The 19,662-nt window shown below is 40.7% G+C and overlaps 1 protein-coding gene across 2 annotated transcripts; it reads right to left on the bottom strand.

Moving 5' to 3' along the window:
- Positions 1-12,205: 12,205 nt before the first annotated feature.
- Positions 12,206-14,941, bottom strand: LOC132486611 (HMG box transcription factor BBX-like). 2 transcript variants are annotated; one of them, XM_060094045.1, is made up of 2 exons: positions 12,739-14,941; positions 12,206-12,648 (listed from the first exon to the last, which is right to left on the bottom strand). In XM_060094045.1, the coding sequence occupies exons 1-2, from the start codon at positions 14,939-14,941 to the stop codon at positions 12,206-12,208; spliced, it is 2,646 nt and encodes an 881-aa protein (XP_059950028.1). The 2 variants fall into 2 exon arrangements, with proteins under 2 accessions (XP_059950028.1, XP_059950019.1); XM_060094036.1 differs by having other exon boundaries at positions 12,206-14,941.
- Positions 14,942-19,662: the final 4,721 nt, after the last annotated feature.

Genomic DNA, 19,662 nt, shown 5'->3' with positions numbered 1-19,662 from the left:
AAGTCATGTGAATAATCGTTTCCATTTCCAAACCTCTCTTAATAAATAATGGTAAAATGCCACAGTAGATATTTCAGGCCATTTAATAAAACTCTCTTTCTCTGTCTCTCTGTCTCCCTTCTCTCATACACACACACACACACAGCACACCCCAAAACAAACTCATTCTCACATACAGAATAGAAACTAAACCAAATCAAAGAAAGATGATTGGGTGGGGAAAGGAAATGGGGACTCTTATGAAGAGCTCTCTCTGTTTACCTTCATTCCTCTCATCCGGGTCAGTGTAGATGGAAGCCAGAGTAAAGAGGGAAAAGATAACAAAAGCCAATAAAATGAATGCCATTTCCAGGTTGGTAAATGGAAGCTCCATGAAAGACCACAAACTTCTTCGCCTGCAATAGAAAGCAGACACTGGCTTAGTATACCCTGGTCCAGAGAGAACTTGTTGAGTAATTATTTATTGTAGAATGAGATTTACTAAGACTTTTTAAGATACTTCTGTGCACCTGGAACAACACACCTGGCACTAGCAGAAATGGAGGGTGCTCTCGTTTTTTGAAATTTGGCATCAGTCTTGGTGTAATTGAACTTAGACTTTGCTGTGTAGACTGGAGGAGAACATGGGAGTCTGAAGGGCAGAGTCAATTTATGTTTTATGAGCTTTTTGGACAAAACCCTGGGAGTAAAGTTAGAGTATATTTCATATCATGAAGGAAAAAATAATGTTGGTTTCTATCTCACTGACCACACCCAGGTTCAGAGTAATGTTCTTGTGCCTGAAGTTATCCAGCGTTTGCCAACCAGGTGATAAATCTACAATGGAAGCAATTTTTACTGAAGAAACCATAGTCTTCAGAGTAGCTGGATCAAACTCAACCCAAATAAAGATAAATGTGTTAACAATTCAACCATGAGAACTTCCAATCTCAGACTCGAAAAAGGAGAGCTCATGTGTCTAGAAAGGAAAGCATAGTTCCATTGGGGGGAAAGGATAACATCTAGCTGGAAATAACCTCTGTCTTTCTGTCTTTCAATGTTTACTACATAAATGGAAAATATTTAAAACACTGCAGACATATGTGGGAATGTGATAATTTTAAGAAGACCCAAAGAAAGAGATTTCACATCTTTCCACTGCAACGCATTCCAAAGTCTTTATTTACTGTCTATTTTAGGGAAATAACTTATTGGGGTCTTTCACCTAAGGGTTCAGTCTCCTTTAAATATATTTTTTAAATGACTTCATCATACCCTGTAGTTGAGAGACAAGATTTGAGGTGGGAGTTAGGCTTGCTCTCTTTCCTAGTTGCAGTCTTCCAGTGTTGCTATAGCAGAACAGAGGTGGGTGAGGGGATAATAAGTTCTTTAAAATCTGCTGGTTTTGAACAGATTTCTGATTCTTTTTTTTTCTTTTGGACATACTTCTTACAATTGACAATAGTTTGGGGGATATTGATCAGAAGTCTGTAGCTTTTCGTAGGTTTGTAGGACAGAAAATTAGACATGGAACTTATGTGTCATAGGTATGCACATTTTAAGATATGAAGAATACTACCGGGGCTTCCCTGGTGGCGCAGTGGTTGAGAATCCGCCTGCCAATGCAGGGGACACGGGTTCGAGCCCTGGTCTGGGAAGATCCCACATGCCGTGGAGCAACTAGGCCCGTGGGCCACAACTACTGAGCCTGCGCGTCTGGAGCTTGTGTTCCACAACAAGAGAGGCCGCGACAGTGAGAGGCCCGCGCACCGTGATGAAGAGAGGCCCCCGCTCGCCGCAACTAGAGGAAGCCACGCACAGAAACGAAGACCCAACACAGCCCAAAATAAATAAATTAAATTAAAAAATAAATAAAAGAATACTACCAAGGGGGTTAAGATGTATCTTGGAAATTTTTCACATCAGTGCACATTGGTCGAGCTTATTCTGGTTACTGGAAGCTGAGCATTCTAGAGTATGGCTCTACTGTCATTTAACCACTCATATTGATGGGAATTTGGGTTCCTTCTAATTTTTTGTCATTGCCAACAACGCAGCAGAAAATATTTTTTTGTAAATATAAATTTTCACACAGGTACACATATCTCTAGGAAAGATTTATAGAAGTAGAACTGCTGGATGTATAAACTTTTGAAATGTTCCTTCACAAATTTCCCTGAAATTTACAACCTTATCAGTACTATATGTAAAGAACTGGTTCCCAAATCCTTCCTCAACACTCCCTCTTTCGGTTTTCCCCCCCAATTTGAAGTTAAAAATACGATCTCATGTTTAAATTGGCTTTTCCCTGATTTCTAGTGAGGTTGAACATTTTTTATGTGTTGATTTATTATTTATACAGTTTGCTCTGTGAATAACTTGTCTTTATCTTTTGCCCAGTTTTAAACTGGGCATTTGTAATTTTCTCACTGATTTGTAGACACTCATTATAAACTTTGGATAAAAAATTCCTTTCAGGGCTTCCCTGGTGGCGCAGTGGTTGAGAGTCTGCCTGCCGATGCAGGGGACGCGGGTTCGTCCCTAGGTGAAGTAGGTGAAGCTTCCTTGCCCAGTCAAGATTTCTGTTGGGCTACATGTTTTTCTACAGTGACTGATTTCTGTTCTTATTTGGACTCATATTTGCAAAGAAGCACTATATGTTATGTTTCAACTTTAAATTTTAAAATACATCATATGGTCCAGAACAAAAGCAATGTTCTTAAGTACCTCTGAATGTTCAAATGTAGATGATCTATGTAAATTCAGTTAGGGATCAAAATAGCCAGACTTCTTCCAGTGAATACTGAACTGACAGTCTTTGAAAATCTTTCTCTGGAGACTTCTTACAGTAACAGGGAAAAATGTGGGTTCTTGGTCAGTTTCTCAATAAATACAGTTTCCTGAAATATCTCAGGGCTTTGTCATACCTTATACCCTTTTCAACAAAGAAAGTTGTCTTAACTATTCCCTTATAAAAAGGCATAGAGTAAGAGAATTGAGAATGTTAATTACAAATGAGATAGTGGATTTACAAACTATTAAGAGCTGCAGAACTCTTGCAATACTAAAATATTCTGAGTTTTTTTTTATTTTTTATTTTTTTGCGGTACGCGGGCCTCTCACTGCTGTGGCCTCTCCCGTTGTGGAGCATGGGCTCCGGACGCGTAGGCTCAGCAGCCATGGCTCACGGGCCCAGCCACTCCGCGGCATGTAGGATCTTCCCGGACCGGGGCACGAACCCGCGTCCCCTGCATCGGCAGGTGGACTCTCAAACACTGCGCCACCAGGGAAGCCCAATATTCTGATTTTCTATTAAATATTTTTTATTCAGTTTTAAGATCACAGTTAAAGTACTTTAGCATGTTATACACATGACTTACATGTGCAATTTTTAGAAATTAAATTAAGTATAAGATTTTGAGGAAAGAAATTATATAAACGTGTATATTGACTTTTACTACACATACATCTAAGAAAGCAATAATTCTGTTGTACCATTAAGTGGAAATCATTTATTACATGGCACGTTTACACCAACTCTAAAGACAACCAAGCCAATTTCTGAAAGCAAGAAAAATGAGCAATTCGGTCATGTTGAAAACTGTCAACAGACTTAAGACCTGGTGGCCAAATGAAGCTGTGGTTAATTTATAATAGGTAAGTAAGCAATTCAAACCTATGGGAAAAGTTCATAATCTGGTAATGTGGACTCTCAGGTGGTTTTTATTCCTTTTTGACAGATTCCTGAGAGCAAGCCATGAATGCTAAGGAAATGAGAAACATGTTGCCGAGCATGTGCTGAGCTCCAGATCACAAACCTCCCCCACCCCAGTTCTGCCGCTACGAGCTGACGCACTAAAGGGAGGTGTCAGTGGACGTGAGCACTCCCCTGAGGCCGCCAGGGGAGGTCATGGTTAGTCCACGAAACGCGTGCCTCTGTGATTTAGGTTAGAGCTTGTGAGGTAAGACGTGTGGTGCGGTGCAGTGGGAGGGTGTGGAGGCATGGAATTAGGTCCTTGCTCCTCGGTAACCAGTTCTGGCCCAAGTTATTAGAAAATCTCTGGAAAGAGTAGTAATGTTCACAGTAACTAATTCTGTGCATAAAGATCAACTTAAGGAATTGACAGACCATTAGCCAGACTCATCAAGAAAAAAAGGGAGAAGACTCAAATCAATAGAATTAGAAATGAAAAAGGAGAAGTAACAACTCACGCTGCAGAAATACAAAAGATCATGAGATATTACTACAAGCAACTCTATGCCAATAAAATGGACAACCTGGAAGAAATGGACAAATTCTTAGAAATGCACAACCTGCCAAGACTGAATCAGGAAGAAATAGAAAATATGAATAGACCAATCACAAGCCCTGAAATTGAAACTGTGATTAAAAATCTTCCAACAAACAAAAGCCCAGGACCAGATGGCTTCACAGGCGAATTCGATCAAACATTTAGAGAAGAGCTAACACCCATCCTTCTCAAACTCTTCCAAACAATTTCAGAGGAAGGAACACTCCCAAACTCATTCTACGAGGTCACCATCACCTTGATACCAAAACCAGGCAAGGATGTCCCAAAGAAAGAAAACTACAGGCCTATATCACTGATGAACATAGATGCAAAAAGCCTCAACATAAGACTAGCTAACAGAATCCAACAGCACATTAAAAGGATCATACACCATGATCAAGTGGGGTTTATTCCAGGAATGCAAGGATTACTCAATATACGCAAATCAATCAATGTGGTACACCATATTAACAAATTGAAGGAGAAAAACCATAGGATCCTCTCAATAGATGCAGAGAAAGCTTTTGACAAAATTCAACACCCATTTATGATAAAAACACTGCAGAAAGTAGGCATAGAGGGAACTTTCCTCAACCTAATCAAGGCCATATATGACAAACCCACAGCCAACATTGTCCTCAATGGTGGAAAACTGAAACCATTTCCACAAAGATCAAGAACAAGACAAGGTTGCCCACTCTCACCACTCTTATTCAACCTAGTTTTGGAAGTTTTAGCCACAGCAATCAGAGAAGAAAAGGAAATAAAAGGAATCCAAATCGGAAAAGAAGAAGTAAAGCTGTCACTGTTTGCAGATGACATGATACTATACATAGAGAATCCTAAAGATGCTACCAGAAAACTACTAGAGCTAATCAATGAATTTGGTAAAGTAGCAGGATACAAAATTAATGCACAGAAATCTCTGGCATTCCTGTACACTAATGATGAAACATCTGAAAATGAAATCAAGAAAACACTCCCATTTACCATTGCAACAAAAAGAATAAAATATCTAGGAATAAACCTACCTAAGGAGACAAAAGACCTGTATGCAGAAAATTATAAGACACTGATGAAAGAGATTAAAGATGATACAAATAGATGGAGAGATATACCATGCTTCTGGATTGGAAGAATCAATATTGTGAAAATGACTCTACTACCCAAAGCAATCTACAGATTCAATGCAATCCCTATCAAACTACCAGTGGCATTTTTCACAGAACTAGAACAAAAAATTTCAAAATTTGTTTGGAAAAAAAAAAGACCCCGAATAGCCAAAGCAATCTTGAGAACGAAAAACGGAGCTGGAGGAATCAGGCTCCCTGACTTCAGACTATACTACAAAGCTACAGTAATCAAGACAGTGTGGTACTGGCACAGAAACAGAAAGATAGATCAATGGAACGGGATAGAAAGCCCAGAGATCAACCCATGCACATATGGTCAACTTATCTTTGATAAAGGAGGCAGGAATGTACAGTGGAGAAAGGACAGCCTCTTCAATAAGTGGTGCTGGGAAAACTGGACAGGGACATGTAAAAGTATGAGATTAGATCATTCCCTAACACCATACACAAAAATAAGCTCAAAATGGATTAAAGACCTCAATGTAAGGCCAGAAACTATCAAACTCTTAGAGGAAAACATAGGCAGAACACTCTATGACATAAATCACAGCAAGATCCTTTTGGACCCACCTCCTAGAGAAATGGAAATAAAAACAAAGATAAACAAATGGGACCTCATGAAACTTCAAAGCTTTTGCACAGCAAAGGAAACCATAAACAAGACCAAAACACAACCCTCAGCATGGGAGAAAATATTTGCAAATGAAGCAACTGACAAAGGATTAATCTCCAAAATTTATAAGCAGCTCATGCAGCTCAATAGCAAAAAAACAAACAACCCAATCCAAAAATGGGCAGAAGATTTAAATAGGCATTTCTCCAAAGAAGATATACAGACTGCCAACAAACACATGAAAGGATGCTCAACATCATTAATCATTAGAGAAATGCAAATCAAAACTACAATGAGATATCATCTCACACCAGTCAGAATCGCCATCATCAAGAAATCTAGAAACAATAAATGCTGGAGAGGGTGTGGAGAAAGGGAACCCTCTTGCACTGCTGGTGGGAATGTGAATTGGTACAGCCACTATGGAGAACAGTATGGAGGTTCCTTAAAAAACTAAAAATAGAACTACCATATGACCCAGCAATCCCACTACGAGGCATATACCCTGAGAAAACCATAATTCAAAAAGAGACCATGTACCAAAATGTTCATTGCAGCTCTATTCACAATAGCCCGGAGATAGAAACAACCTAAGTGTCCATCATCCGATGAATGGATAAAGAAGATGTGGCACATATATACAATGGAATATTACTCAGCCATAAAAAGAAACGAAACTGAGCTATTTGTAATGAGGTGGATAGACCTAGAGTCTGTCATACAGAGTGAAGTAAGTCAGAAAGAGACAGACAAATACCGTATGCTAACACATATATATGGAATTTTTTTTTAAAATGTCATGAAGAACCTAGGGGTAAAACGGGCATAAAGACACAGACCTAACTTGAGAATGGACTTGAGGATATGGGGAGGGGGAAGGGTAAGCTGTGACAAAGCGAAAGAGAGGCATGGACATATATACACTACCAAACGTAAGGTAGATAGATAGTGGGAAGCAGCCGCAGAGCACAGGGAGATCAGCTCGGTGCTTTGTGACCGCCTGGAGGGGTGGGATGGGGAGGGTGGGAGGGAGGGAGATGCATGAGGGAAGGGATGTGGGAACAGATGTATATGTATGACTGATTCACTTTGTTATTAAGCAGAAACTAATAAATAAATAAATAAATAAATAAATAAATAAATAAATAAATAAAAAAGATCAACTTCAGGGCAGGATCAATTTTGACCACTGACTGCAACAAGGAAACAGTGGCCACCGAATTTCTAAGTACAAGGTTTCCTCTTTTCTGTTATTATTATAAATCATACCACCACAAATAAAATTTGGCCAGGAGAGGAAACTTTCTGTACGTGTGAAGAAAATGTATATTGATATTTTTAAGGAAAGCGTAGCACAAACAGATGGACGTGTATGAGGGGAATCAAATGTACTTGTCTTGTTGTTCACTCTTTTGCTGCTTCTGTTTCTAAAATGTAAGATAATGTCCCCAGTGAAAAGGACAAGGTCATTTAATATGGGGTATAATAAACTTCACTATCACTTCCAAACTATATAAAAGCAAAGCAGTCCATCAGACTCTGAATACATCACCAGACATATCTGGTAAGATGAACTGAACCACTGTTTCTTTTTTTATTGTAAGTATGAGGTTAGTCAATCTAAATAAGATAACTGTAAAATAAAAAATCCCCAAACTCAAAGAAACACAAAATCCAAATCTAATTCTTTGGGAATGCTTGTCTAAATAAAAGCAACACCTAATTAACAATTAGTACACTCTTTATAAGGTGCAAAACAAGATCCTATGTGGGGAAAGCTAAATTTTAATTCCCACCTAACAGTCACTCTGAATACTTTATAGGTCAAATGTAATAAGAGCATTTGCTTCTACTGCCCATTTTCAGCAATACATTGTTCTCTCTGGAGAAGGTGGTTTGGGAAGTCAAAACACTGCAGTGGAAAACAGTGGCCCTGACGGTAGAAGCAAAAAAAGACAAACCTTTGAAACAGGACTTACTGGAATTAACCGTTAAAGCCGAGGTAGCCCATTAGGATTGGCCTTATCTGAGGGCTCTGTGAAGCAGTGCAATCAAAGGTGAACCTTCTCACAGCATCACGTACACCCCGACTTCCCCTTTACAAATGATGACTCCAGGCCTTGCACGACTTCCTTCCTTTTCCCCCAAGAAGCGGCGATGCTTCCCCTTTGCTGTATGGATGCTGGCCTCCAGCCTCCAGCTGCTGGTCTCCAGAACACTTAGGACTCATACAGTAGTTTAACAGGCAGCATGGTCCCACTGCTTCACATTAATGCCAAATGCCAAACTTGGAACAGAGCTACTTGATATTCCCCATCCCTCCCCCGGAACTGTATAGACAAAACATGTCATTCAGTTTTCAGCTTACTCCTAGTGCTGTATCGATTTATAATCTGCTTGAGATTTTACATAGGTGCAAACATTTCCAGAGGATGAGCCAAGGACTACAGAGTGCAAACAAAATTTTCTATGACTCAGGCAGAGTAGCATCTGACTTGATAAGAGAGTGACAGGGATTACACAAGTTGGATTCTAAATAACCAGACCCGTTCAGATGCTCCTTTTTGTTCACAGTGTTCGATCACTTTTTTTCTCGGCAGCAGTTTGAATGGCAGGAACTATAATAACAGTGATAACGTGGGAATGAGTTGAGCATGGCTTTGAGGGGGCACTGGTAGAAAGCTCATCTGACGGAATTAAATAAATATATTTTCGGGGGGGAAAAGACTGTCAGAATTACAATGGTATGATATATCCTTTTAAAAAAGAGGGCTTTAAAGAATTCACCATTTTGATCTAAAATCTGGGACCTAACCTAGTTTGGGGATAAGAACCTGTGTCTTCAAAGTGGCTGTGGGACCTTTTGCCTTTTCCTGGCCTCATTACAGTTATCCAAACAAATAAACACTTAAGAAGGGCGTCTTACAGTATTTTCTCTCTTTCACTCAGCTTCTTGGAGCTGCAGCTTCAGTAACTATAGTATACTCTACACACTTCAAAATTACATAGGAAAATACCCAGAATAACTAAATAAATAAAAGGCTAAAGAAAACTGGAACAGTACTGTGTCTCCATCTGAGACTAAATCATCCACTTCCAGCAACACAGAGAAGGGCTAGGACAATTTTGTTCCAAAGATTTATATACAGGTTTGAATCTAGAAATTAAGGTAAAAGCATAAATATTGAGAATTTCAACTAGATTCAGAATGGTTTCAGAAAGATATGATACAACAATTTAGAATAAAACAAAGGCAGAAGAGCATCATATTTTGGTTTGCTTGAAATATATATAAGGTGCAACAACTTTTTCTCTTGAGGATGCTTGTGGGACAAATGTTAGTGTAGATGGTGTTTGCTGGCAGATTAAGGTACACACCATAGCAATATGATTTTCTAAAATAAAAAAGAATGAGAGAAGTGAAATGAAAATGATAAATGGGGGAGGGTACTACATGTTGGTCTGCAATATTTGTGCTCACAAATGTTGTTACCTGAAAATACCAACACCCCTCTCCAGTGGATTCAGGGCATGAGAAAAGCACTATTTTTGAAATCAAGACATTACTCAGAGAAATGACAAGGTGAGTGTCTAAAAGACTATAGAGCTTTGCAGGATTTCTGCTACTCTCAGTGCCTAACCGCTTAAAAATTAAGCATGTCTACAAAAAGGTGGGTTTTTTTTTTTTTCTGAAGTACCTGAAAACAGTCGTATCCAGTAGGTCGCCCTCCACCCCGACCCCTGCCTAAGGGAAAAGCCACTGAGGTTTAGGAAAAGCAGATCAAGTAAGATATATTAATCACATAGAAAAAAGTCATCTTTTGTTTTGCTTCTTTTTAAGAAAGGTCCCATGAATATACAGCACTCTGTTAAGGAACTCTAGTGAAATGTAATCAGAGGACTGGAGGAGAGGGCACTGGCAAAAATAGACCTATTCTAACATGTTCTAGAGAATAACAAGTTAGTGCCATTGTCAAGGTGCATGTTCTGCACCAAACAACTTTTGTTGTTGATTTTATTTTTTTTTTTGGATTTTAGCTAATTATAATTTTTAAATCACTGCTAGCAAGTGGTCCAGAAACTCCAACAGCCACCAACACTGGGACCCAGCAATTTTCAAACATTCACTTTGTGTTTCGAAATTTAGAAAATATTAATACAACAGCATCGTAGTAAAAATATCATGCTAAAATCTGGGGTTGCTCACCTGATTTATTTCTGTGTGAATGGGGCTAAGCTTCTGCCTCTGATTAACCTTGCTTACTAATTCCTTCTTCCTCCATGCCCACAAGGAATATGCATTTTTGAGGACACCGTTCCAATGCCCTGATGCCCTCTTTACCTGCTTTGAAAAAAAAAAAAGCCCAAATCTCTCTGTTCTTTTTCAATTCTGTTAGTATGTTGTACATATTTTCCAGCACCGAAACTGAAGTAACATCTACAACCGTGAAAAGCTAAACCTAGTCAGTACTAATAGAGTCATTTTTTGGTATGGCTATTAGGTCAAATTACGATGAGAAAAAAAATCATCATTACAATTCAGTCAAGTATAAATAAGATAGCTAGATAAAACCTTGTAAACTGTCACCATTTAGAGATCTAATTCAAAAGTTTCAAACTTGAACTAACACTATCAAAATTCCGCCAGTTTGAAAACCAGTAAAAATTATTGCTGGAATCCAATACTTAAAAGTTGGTAGTTTGTGCTGTGATGCAAGAGTGGGGAAATACTTTGTGCTATGGAACAAATACCCTGTAAAATCTGTAGCCGAAGACTAATTTTGATTTATCACTTTGCATCTGTTGCTAAGAAACAAGATACTGTGAACGTCAGGTGATGGAGTCAATATGTTGAATGTTCTAAGCCACTTAATCCAGTTGCACTGGCATATGTATGGTTGGTTTTATGTTCAAAAGCAACAAAACATGAAAAGGAAACAGGAAACTTGCAGGTGGATCTATAACTGCGAGTCCCACTCTGGTCAGGCACACCTCCCTCATCAATACCTCCGTAACCACAAAAACTCAAAATGGCTCTAAACACCTGCAGTGCCAATTAGGCTGTGCATAGCAATTGCTACCCGTCCAGTCTGTCTGGGATGGATGTAAAAGGGCTGTAGCTCAAAGACCACACAAAGTGAGTGTGTCTTCAATGTGTTCTGAATAGTGAAGTAATCCTAAGGTCACTTCTGAATACTATTTTTCTTTTTTTGTCTGTATGAACGATCCATTGGTCACTCAGACCCTTGTGTAAAAATAAAAGAATCCTCAAGGCATGAAAACATCAGTAATCTGTAATCTGCTGGACTCTTCCCCTGTCTGGGAAAATATTCGCCACAATTGGACCCAAGCAAATTCTTCTTGGTCACTCAAGGCTAAGAAAAAAATTCTGCTTGTAAGAACTGTAATTTTTCTTCTTCTCTCTCTTTCTCTTTGTGCCAGCAAACTACCACTCTGGTGGCAAATATAAAAGTGCAGAATATATGGACCACAAGGCCGAGCATACACCGCTAACAGCGGTACATCTGCCTGCCCGTGCTGTTTGGGAGTCTCTGGAAGAGGCTTTTTAATATTATTCTACAATGTAAATGTAGGTATAGCCTATTATATAAACCATCTTAGAACATAAACCTCCATGTACAAAAAAGACTAAGAATATCTAATAATAACTAGTGCAGTGTGTCAGTTTTTGTTTTTTTGCTTTTGGTTTTTGTTTTGAAAGAATAGCTAGGTAATATATGAAACTAGTTTCACACTCTCTGGTTGGTAAAAGAGATGCTGGATTAGCTACAGTAAAGGCAGCCTTTTACCAAGTTACCACCTATTACCATCAAAAGCCTTCCATAGAAAGCAAAGCTCTAGGATCATCCCATTTCTGCTCATTATCAGACAGACAACATCACCCTCAAAGACTCTGGGTTCTGAAAGAACAAACTGGCCCAGGGTGCCAACTTCTGCTTCAAGTGAATCTGGGCCGTGTAGGGCAACAAGCACTTGTTTGCTGTCTCTATTTGCCACCACATGGACTCACTAGCATCTCTCAATAAAGACAAGGCTAGGGTAGTAGGTAAAGCACAATGTTTTACAATTAAAGGGCGCTTCACTGGTCAGCGCAAGAAATAAGTACAGGAGTCGGGGGCATTTCTTTTGGCTGTCCATCATGGGGGAGCGGAGTTGATCTCTGACTTCTATGCATGTTCCATGGCAGCCACTTCGGCCGGCACAGCGAGGCTGAAGAACGCAGACACGGCGGGCATCTCCGGGGTGCTGCTCCGCGTCTCCGTGGCCTCTCGGTTGTGTGAGCATTCGTCATTGCAGCCTGTCTCGGTCACCTTAACAAGACTCCTCTGCAGGTGTTCCTTTGGTTTGTCATCCAAAGTACCTCCTGCTGGTGATACCCGGCCATCTGCTGTCCTGACAAGGTGTGTGATCTTGGTTTTCCTTGCTTTTCTCTTTTGACTGCCCACCAAGGGTTCTTGCGCCCTTGTTGGCTCTGGAGTGTTGGGAATGGATGGGGCATTTGTAACCTTATAAGCAGGCTCTGTGGTGTTTCTGTCTTCTGAAAATATGGCTTCTGTAGGGTGAATGGCAGCCAAGAAGAGTTGCTTGTTTGACCATTTATCCCCACTTCCTTTTTCCGGAACATTAGGCTTCTCCTTTTTGTGCTTGTATTTGCTGACAATTTTGTGGAATAAGTTCTTTTTCTGAGACTGGAAAGGACCTTTGCTGGTTTGGGTCGGTTCTGAGGACATATGTCCGGTCTTCTTCTTTTTTCTTGGGACAGGTACACATTTCTGGTCAAATGTAACAGGACTATACTGAGGGAGGCTGTTGAATTTCTTTTCAAATTCTTCATCCAGCTTTGCTGAGCCAAGGAGAGAGTCTTCCTTTGGCTTTGTCTTCTTGAACTTCTTGCTTCCACTGGTCCCACTCTGGTGAAATGTCCAGCTTTCTTCATGCCAACACTCTTCATGATCAGAGGACTTTCCTTTTCCTGACCTTCGTTTCCCTCTGCCAACATTAGCTCGCAGAGAGGTGAGCATACCCTCAGACACCAGGGTTTTATAAAGAGCACCTTTGCAAGACCTCTCAGATTTCCGGGAGCCACAAGTCTCTATTTTTCTGTGACACTCACTGTCCTCAGGCTTGGCCTGTCCCGATAGACTGGGTGGTAATGCATCCTCCGTAGGGGTCAAAGGTTCTGCTTTTATACCCTCTGGGACCTCACCAGAAATGTTCTTGCTGGCAGAAATACTGATAAAATCTTGAGGTCTTGACTCTTGGGTGGTGTCTGAGGATCTCTCCTTTGACATTTTCTTCTCTCTTGATTTCACTTTCTTCTTTGGTGGCTTGGCATCCAAAATGCTTCCCTTGCCACTCGAGGATGTATGCACCTGCTTGCGAGGGGTATCTCCAAGCTTCTCGATGCCCCAGTCTCCCTTTGCAACAGCTTCAATGGTGTACATGACACTCTCGATATCAGATTCCGAGGACTGCCTCTTTTTGCAAGTCTTCTTGGGTGTGGATTTATCATTTCCCTGTCGATCCATTTTGGTTTTCTTCTTTTCCTTTTTTAGCTTTTCTGGTTTGCTTAACGCTGTGGGAATCTCGATGATCCTAATGCCATGAGGATGGCACATGTGATCCTTCCTACTGGGAACATCGCTTATTATTATCTTGCTACTGCCAGAGTAAGAAAAATCAGGGAAGTGACTACATTTTTGATCTTCCTCTAATTCTTCCTTTTTAATTGCTTTAGGAGCTTCCATTTTTATACCCATTATATCATCCATTCGCAGCTCCTCAAAATTTCTTAATTCCTTAGAATCTCTTACATTTTCCTTAGCTGATTTTTCAAATTCTGCTTCTTTCTGGAACCTGGCTTCATCTATTTTCTCCATTTTCATTTCTCTTTCTTCCTTGCCCTTCTCCAGTTCTTGAATTCTTCCGCCATCTGATTCTTTGGCTTTTATTAGCTTTGATTCTTCCATTTTCACCCCCTCTGATGCCAGGCACATCTCTGCCAGTTGAAAGAGTGCAGACTCTCCACAGCGTTTTACAGGTTCAGCACCGCCCAACTGTGAAGTCTTCGAACAGATCTCTGCAAACTGAAACAAGGCTGATGCTTGACATTGTTTTGACGGAACATCAGGGTGGGAGGTACCTGAAGATATCTCGGCAAACTGAAATAATGGTGACTCCTGACGCAATTCAGAGGATTCTGAAACATCAGGCCTGCAAGTGCCAGAGGATATCTCTGGTGTACCAAGAACATGTTCTCCAGCTAAAAGCAGCATGCTCAGGCCTCCCATTTGAGTAGGATCAGCCATCCCAAAGTTAAGCTGAGGCATTTCTTCAGGCTTTGTTTTCTTGGGGCTTGGCAAGGCTCTTGAAGAGTCAGATGGGAAGGCCCATAGTTTCTCCCGTGGATTGACAGTGGATGTTGGGGATTTCACAGGCTTGTTTGTGGTAGCACACCATTTGTAGCCAGGATTTGCTTTCATAAATGCATGTTTATACTCCTTGGCCATGTCTGTGTATTTCTGCTTTTCCTTTGGATCGAGAACAGCCCACCAATCAGCTAGTATCTTGGTAGCACCTCGGTTATCAAGCCTGTTCCTGTGTTCCTGACGTACAAGAGAGCGATGACGTTTGCAAAATAAGAGAAATGCATTCATTGGTCTCCGGGCTCGCTGTTCTGGTGATTCATCATCTTCAGTTTCACCATCTTGCTCTAGACCAGCGGCCCCAACAAGTTGAACCTTATCAATATCCTCCTCTTCGTCTTCCTCTTCTTCCTCTTCTGAAAAGTCAAGAAGTTTCTTTGCTAGCAATGGATGCCACTGAAGGCACTTTCGTTTTGGTCGTTTTCCAGCTCCTTCTCCTTCTGCGGAATAATCTTTATTTCTATGACTGCCTTTCATTACTCTGACCGGTCAAGTCAAGACTTTCCATCGTGAGTTCAATGGAACATCAGAACTTCCAGCTTCTGTGATGCAGCAGAATTCCAGGAAGGCAAACGGAAAGTACACAGGGAGGAAGATGAACTGCGGCAAAGCCTGTGTCCTATGATACTGACCGCGCGGGTTCGCCGGGCGCGAGGGCGTGTGTGTGGCTCGCCCTCAGCGGCCAGTCAGGGCTTCTCTATGGGAAAGTGGAGAGAGAGGAGCTCGCGGAGCCGCTCGGCCTCCCTTCACTGTACACTCCAAGATTCTGCTGTTTAAAGAGTGACTCTCATAACCACTAAGGACCTACTCTATAGCACAGGGAACTATACTCAATATTTTGTAATAACCTATAATGGAAAAGAATCTGAAGAAGAATATATATATATGAATCACTGTGCTGTACACCTAAAACTAACACAACATTGTAAATCAACTATACTTCAACTTAAAATGATGAATTAATTAATCTAATTAAATACAATTTCTTCCCTAAAAAAATAAGAATGACTCTCAACTCTTCTAAACATATAAAATATTTTCTTAAACCTTAATCCACCCACTCCTGACACGTTAGGACCTGAGGCAAGACTGCGCTGTGCTGGAGGCTGAGGCCCTGCCCTCCAGCTCTGGGTCTGCCCCGTGTCCTGTAGGGCCTTGCTTACGGGACGGAACGTGGACGCCCAGCCACGTAGCCAAGCTCCCGCCTCCCCTGCTGCACACAGATGAGCTTGGCCCCCTGGGGCCTGCAAGCGTCACATCTGTGGCTGGGCTCGTCTTCTAGACCATGGTCGTCACCTGGAAGCTTCTTAGAAATGCAGAATCTCAGGTCCCACCCAGACCTACTGAACAGTAGTCTACTTTTTCATAAAATCTCTAGGTGACTTATGTGCAAGTTAGAGCTTGAGAGCCTTTGCTCTCACGTGGGAGGCTGAGGTCAGAGGCACCCATCTCTTAAGTTTAAGAGACTCCCTGTTAAAATGCTTTGTTCGTCTTCTGACCTCTGAAGGACTTGAGAAGATTCTGGCCAATGATCAGTTCTGTTCAATTCCTTGTTGGACTTAAGGTACATTCCAAACCATAGCTGATTTTTCCTCTTATACATTTCATTTTTTTCGGTCAGGTAATTTTCCTTAAGCTGTATTCTTAGTCAGAATGCACCCCACCCACCCTACTCTGTCAATATCACCTGCATCAGGGTCGCCACCTCTTCCGTGAAGCCCACCGCAATACCCCCAAGGAAGAGCTTCCGTTCTGACCCCATCCTCCTTAGTTGAAAACTCTGGTAGCCCATTCACTGGGTCTGCTCTGGTTATACAACTGAATCCTCCATGAGACAATCAGCTCCCTGACATAGGAGCTGAGTCCCATTCAGATTTAGATTCTCCATTGCCCATAGCTGAGTCTATCAGATTTTAAATACACATGTGAAATTAAATCTGCCTCTCTTAAGTTTATTTTTGTGGCTCCTGCAATTCTCTGCTTGTGCCAGAAAGGAGATGAAAATAGCCCTGCAATTTTAATGAAGGTGGGTTTTACTCCTGGGTCTTACCACATTTAGGAAAGTGTATACATTTTGTACTTTCATGCAAAATTGTGCTTGGCACCGACCTGGTGGTCACGAAGGGAAGCAAGGGTGTTCTTCGATGAGAATTCTTGGGCAGCTGGGTCTAGTTCTGTTAGTGAACAGTATTCAAATGGAGGAATTGCTTTAGCTTGGAAAGTAGATCTCAGATATAGGAGGAATAGAGCAGAAGAAAAAGGAACTTATGAAAAACGGAATACAGAAGTGTAAAGGAAAGGTCAATGTCTATGACTGGCCCAGTCTTCTGGCTGTCTGTGTCCATGGATCATAACTCAGGAGTCATGGGAGTGCAGAGAGGGGGCAGGAACCTGCAACGGGGAGTCTGTGCTCTAGTTTTGGCTCTTCTGCTAATTAACTGAGCACCTGAGAAACTCACTAAACATTTGTGGGTCTCTGTTGTCACATCTGAAACATGAATAGTTGGTCAATGCTTCTTAACCAGAGAAGAAAGCTAGAAAAATGGGGGGGGGCGGGGTAGGGGATCTTGTGCAAAGACACGTGGCCAGGTGGGACACCCAGAAATGCGTATTTGCTGGGTTTGTGATGGGCCCCAAGTATGAGGTGCCTTTCTGATATTCAGCTCTGGTTAAGCATCAGTAAATCAGATGCTCTCTTAACATTCCTTCTAGCTCAAATATTCCCCAATTTCATGACTACCAGCCCCGTAGTGAATGCATGGTTAGGAGTCTACGGGTCTGGCAGACACTGCTGGTTCTACCCCTCTTCCTTTAGGAACAAAACCCAAAGTTTTTGCTCCGCACACGCCTCCCAGAATAACTATGACATTTCCCAGCTTTCCTTTCGGGATGTCCGTGGACTAAATTCTGGCCAAAGGGAAGTGGTGAGTGTAGGTTCTGGGAGCGCTCTTAAAAGACAGAGGTGTGCCCTCTTGCTTCTTCTTGCTGACAGGCATGCATAGATGATAGTGGAAGATGGGCCAGCTGGGTCAGTGCCGGACATGGGAGCTGCCATAGGAGATGGGAGGGAACCAAGACAGTGTGGCCTGGGTCCAGGATACCAGGGAGTCGTGTCAGGAGGGAACTTCTACCCCCAGGCTTCCTTTATGTGTGAGAGAAAGACATTATCATCTAGTTAAAGTAACTGCAATTTTGCTCTTACTCTTTCTTTCAGCCAAACCCATTTTAAACTAAAACAATATGGAGCATGGAAAAGACTTTACGGACTCCAGTTACGCTTCCCAATCTTCATGTCAGCAGAAATTAAATGTCTGTTTACTGTGGCTTCTTGTTTTCTACTTCTGTAAGTGTAGTATGTTTATAAGACAGAGAATACTATTGTCTTTTACAGAGAGCACTTCTTTCACAGCCAAAAATTCATGGAGAGGTATCACAATTTTAGGAAGCACAGTTTTCTTTTTATGATTTTATCTTATTCTCTACAAACATATATTATTTCCTTACCATATGCCATATATATATATATATATAAATATATATATATATATATATATATATATATATATATATATAATTTTTGCCCTCAAAAATGGTCAGTCACCATTAATTTTGTGTGAAATTTGGTAGGACCTGAACTACAGTGAAATACCAAGAACTGCCATTTAAATTACATATTATTGCTAATAATTGTTATGACTGGCAATAAGCAAACATGTGGTGTTGAGTTTTTTAAACGCTTCTACATTTTTTTTGAAAGTTTGGGCTTTGACAAGAGCTCATTAGGAAAAAACCTTTAATTCTTTTCCTTCTTATTTATAGTTGAACAAAAGCGCACACCTCCACACACCATATATGTATACGATAATGGAATTTGTTTCTTGTGAACTTGCATTTAGCCTGTGAAAATTACCTTTAATGACTTTGAAAGATATTGTGCTTTTTGCACATTTTAAGTTTCTGATGGGGGACAGGGATGAGGGGCAGTGATGGGAGGATGGTGAAAGAAAAATTATATACATACATATACATATATAGAGAGATATAGATATAGATATAGATATAAAATTCAGGGCATAAGACCTGCAAAATTCTGGGATTAAAAGTCATGTGAATAATCGTTTCCATTTCCAAACCTCTCTTAATAAATAATGGTAAAATGCCACAGTAGATATTTCAGGCCATTTAATAAAACTCTCTTTCTCTGTCTCTCTGTCTCCCTTCTCTCATACACACACACACACACAGCACACCCCAAAACAAACTCATTCTCACATACAGAATAGAAACTAAACCAAATCAAAGAAAGATGATTGGGTGGGGAAAGGAAATGGGGACTCTTATGAAGAGCTCTCTCTGTTTACCTTCATTCCTCTCATCCGGGTCAGTGTAGATGGAAGCCAGAGTAAAGAGGGAAAAGATAACAAAAGCCAATAAAATGAATGCCATTTCCAGGTTGGTAAATGGAAGCTCCATGAAAGACCACAAACTTCTTCGCCTGCAATAGAAAGCAGACACTGGCTTAGTATACCCTGGTCCAGAGAGAACTTGTTGAGTAATTATTTATTGTAGAATGAGATTTACTAAGACTTTTTAAGATACTTCTGTGCACCTGGAACAACACACCTGGCACTAGCAGAAATGGAGGGTGCTCTCGTTTTTTGAAATTTGGCATCAGTCTTGGTGTAATTGAACTTAGACTTTGCTGTGTAGACTGGAGGAGAACATGGGAGTCTGAAGGGCAGAGTCAATTTATGTTTTATGAGCTTTTTGGACAAAACCCTGGGAGTAAAGTTAGAGTATATTTCATATCATGAAGGAAAAAATAATGTTGGTTTCTATCTCACTGACCACACCCAGGTTCAGAGTAATGTTCTTGTGCCTGAAGTTATCCAGCGTTTGCCAACCAGGTGATAAATCTACAATGGAAGCAATTTTTACTGAAGAAACCATAGTCTTCAGAGTAGCTGGATCAAACTCAACCCAAATAAAGATAAATGTGTTAACAATTCAACCATGAGAACTTCCAATCTCAGACTCGAAAAAGGAGAGCTCATGTGTCTAGAAAGGAAAGCATAGTTCCATTGGGGGGAAAGGATAACATCTAGCTGGAAATAACCTCTGTCTTTCTGTCTTTCAATGTTTACTACATAAATGGAAAATATTTAAAACACTGCAGACATATGTGGGAATGTGATAAT

The sequence above is a fragment of the Mesoplodon densirostris genome, chromosome 1 (genome assembly GCF_025265405.1).
Source record: "Mesoplodon densirostris isolate mMesDen1 chromosome 1, mMesDen1 primary haplotype, whole genome shotgun sequence".
NCBI lineage: Eukaryota > Metazoa > Chordata > Mammalia > Artiodactyla > Ziphiidae > Mesoplodon > Mesoplodon densirostris.
Note: the sequence above shows the minus strand (reverse complement) of the source record. Positions and strands in the feature narration are given on the sequence as shown.

Excerpts from the sequence above, each read along its gene's own strand:
- LOC132486611 (XM_060094036.1), bottom strand. The coding sequence starts at position 14,941 with ATGAAAGGCAGTCATAGAAATAAAGATTATTCCGCAGAAGGAGAAGGA.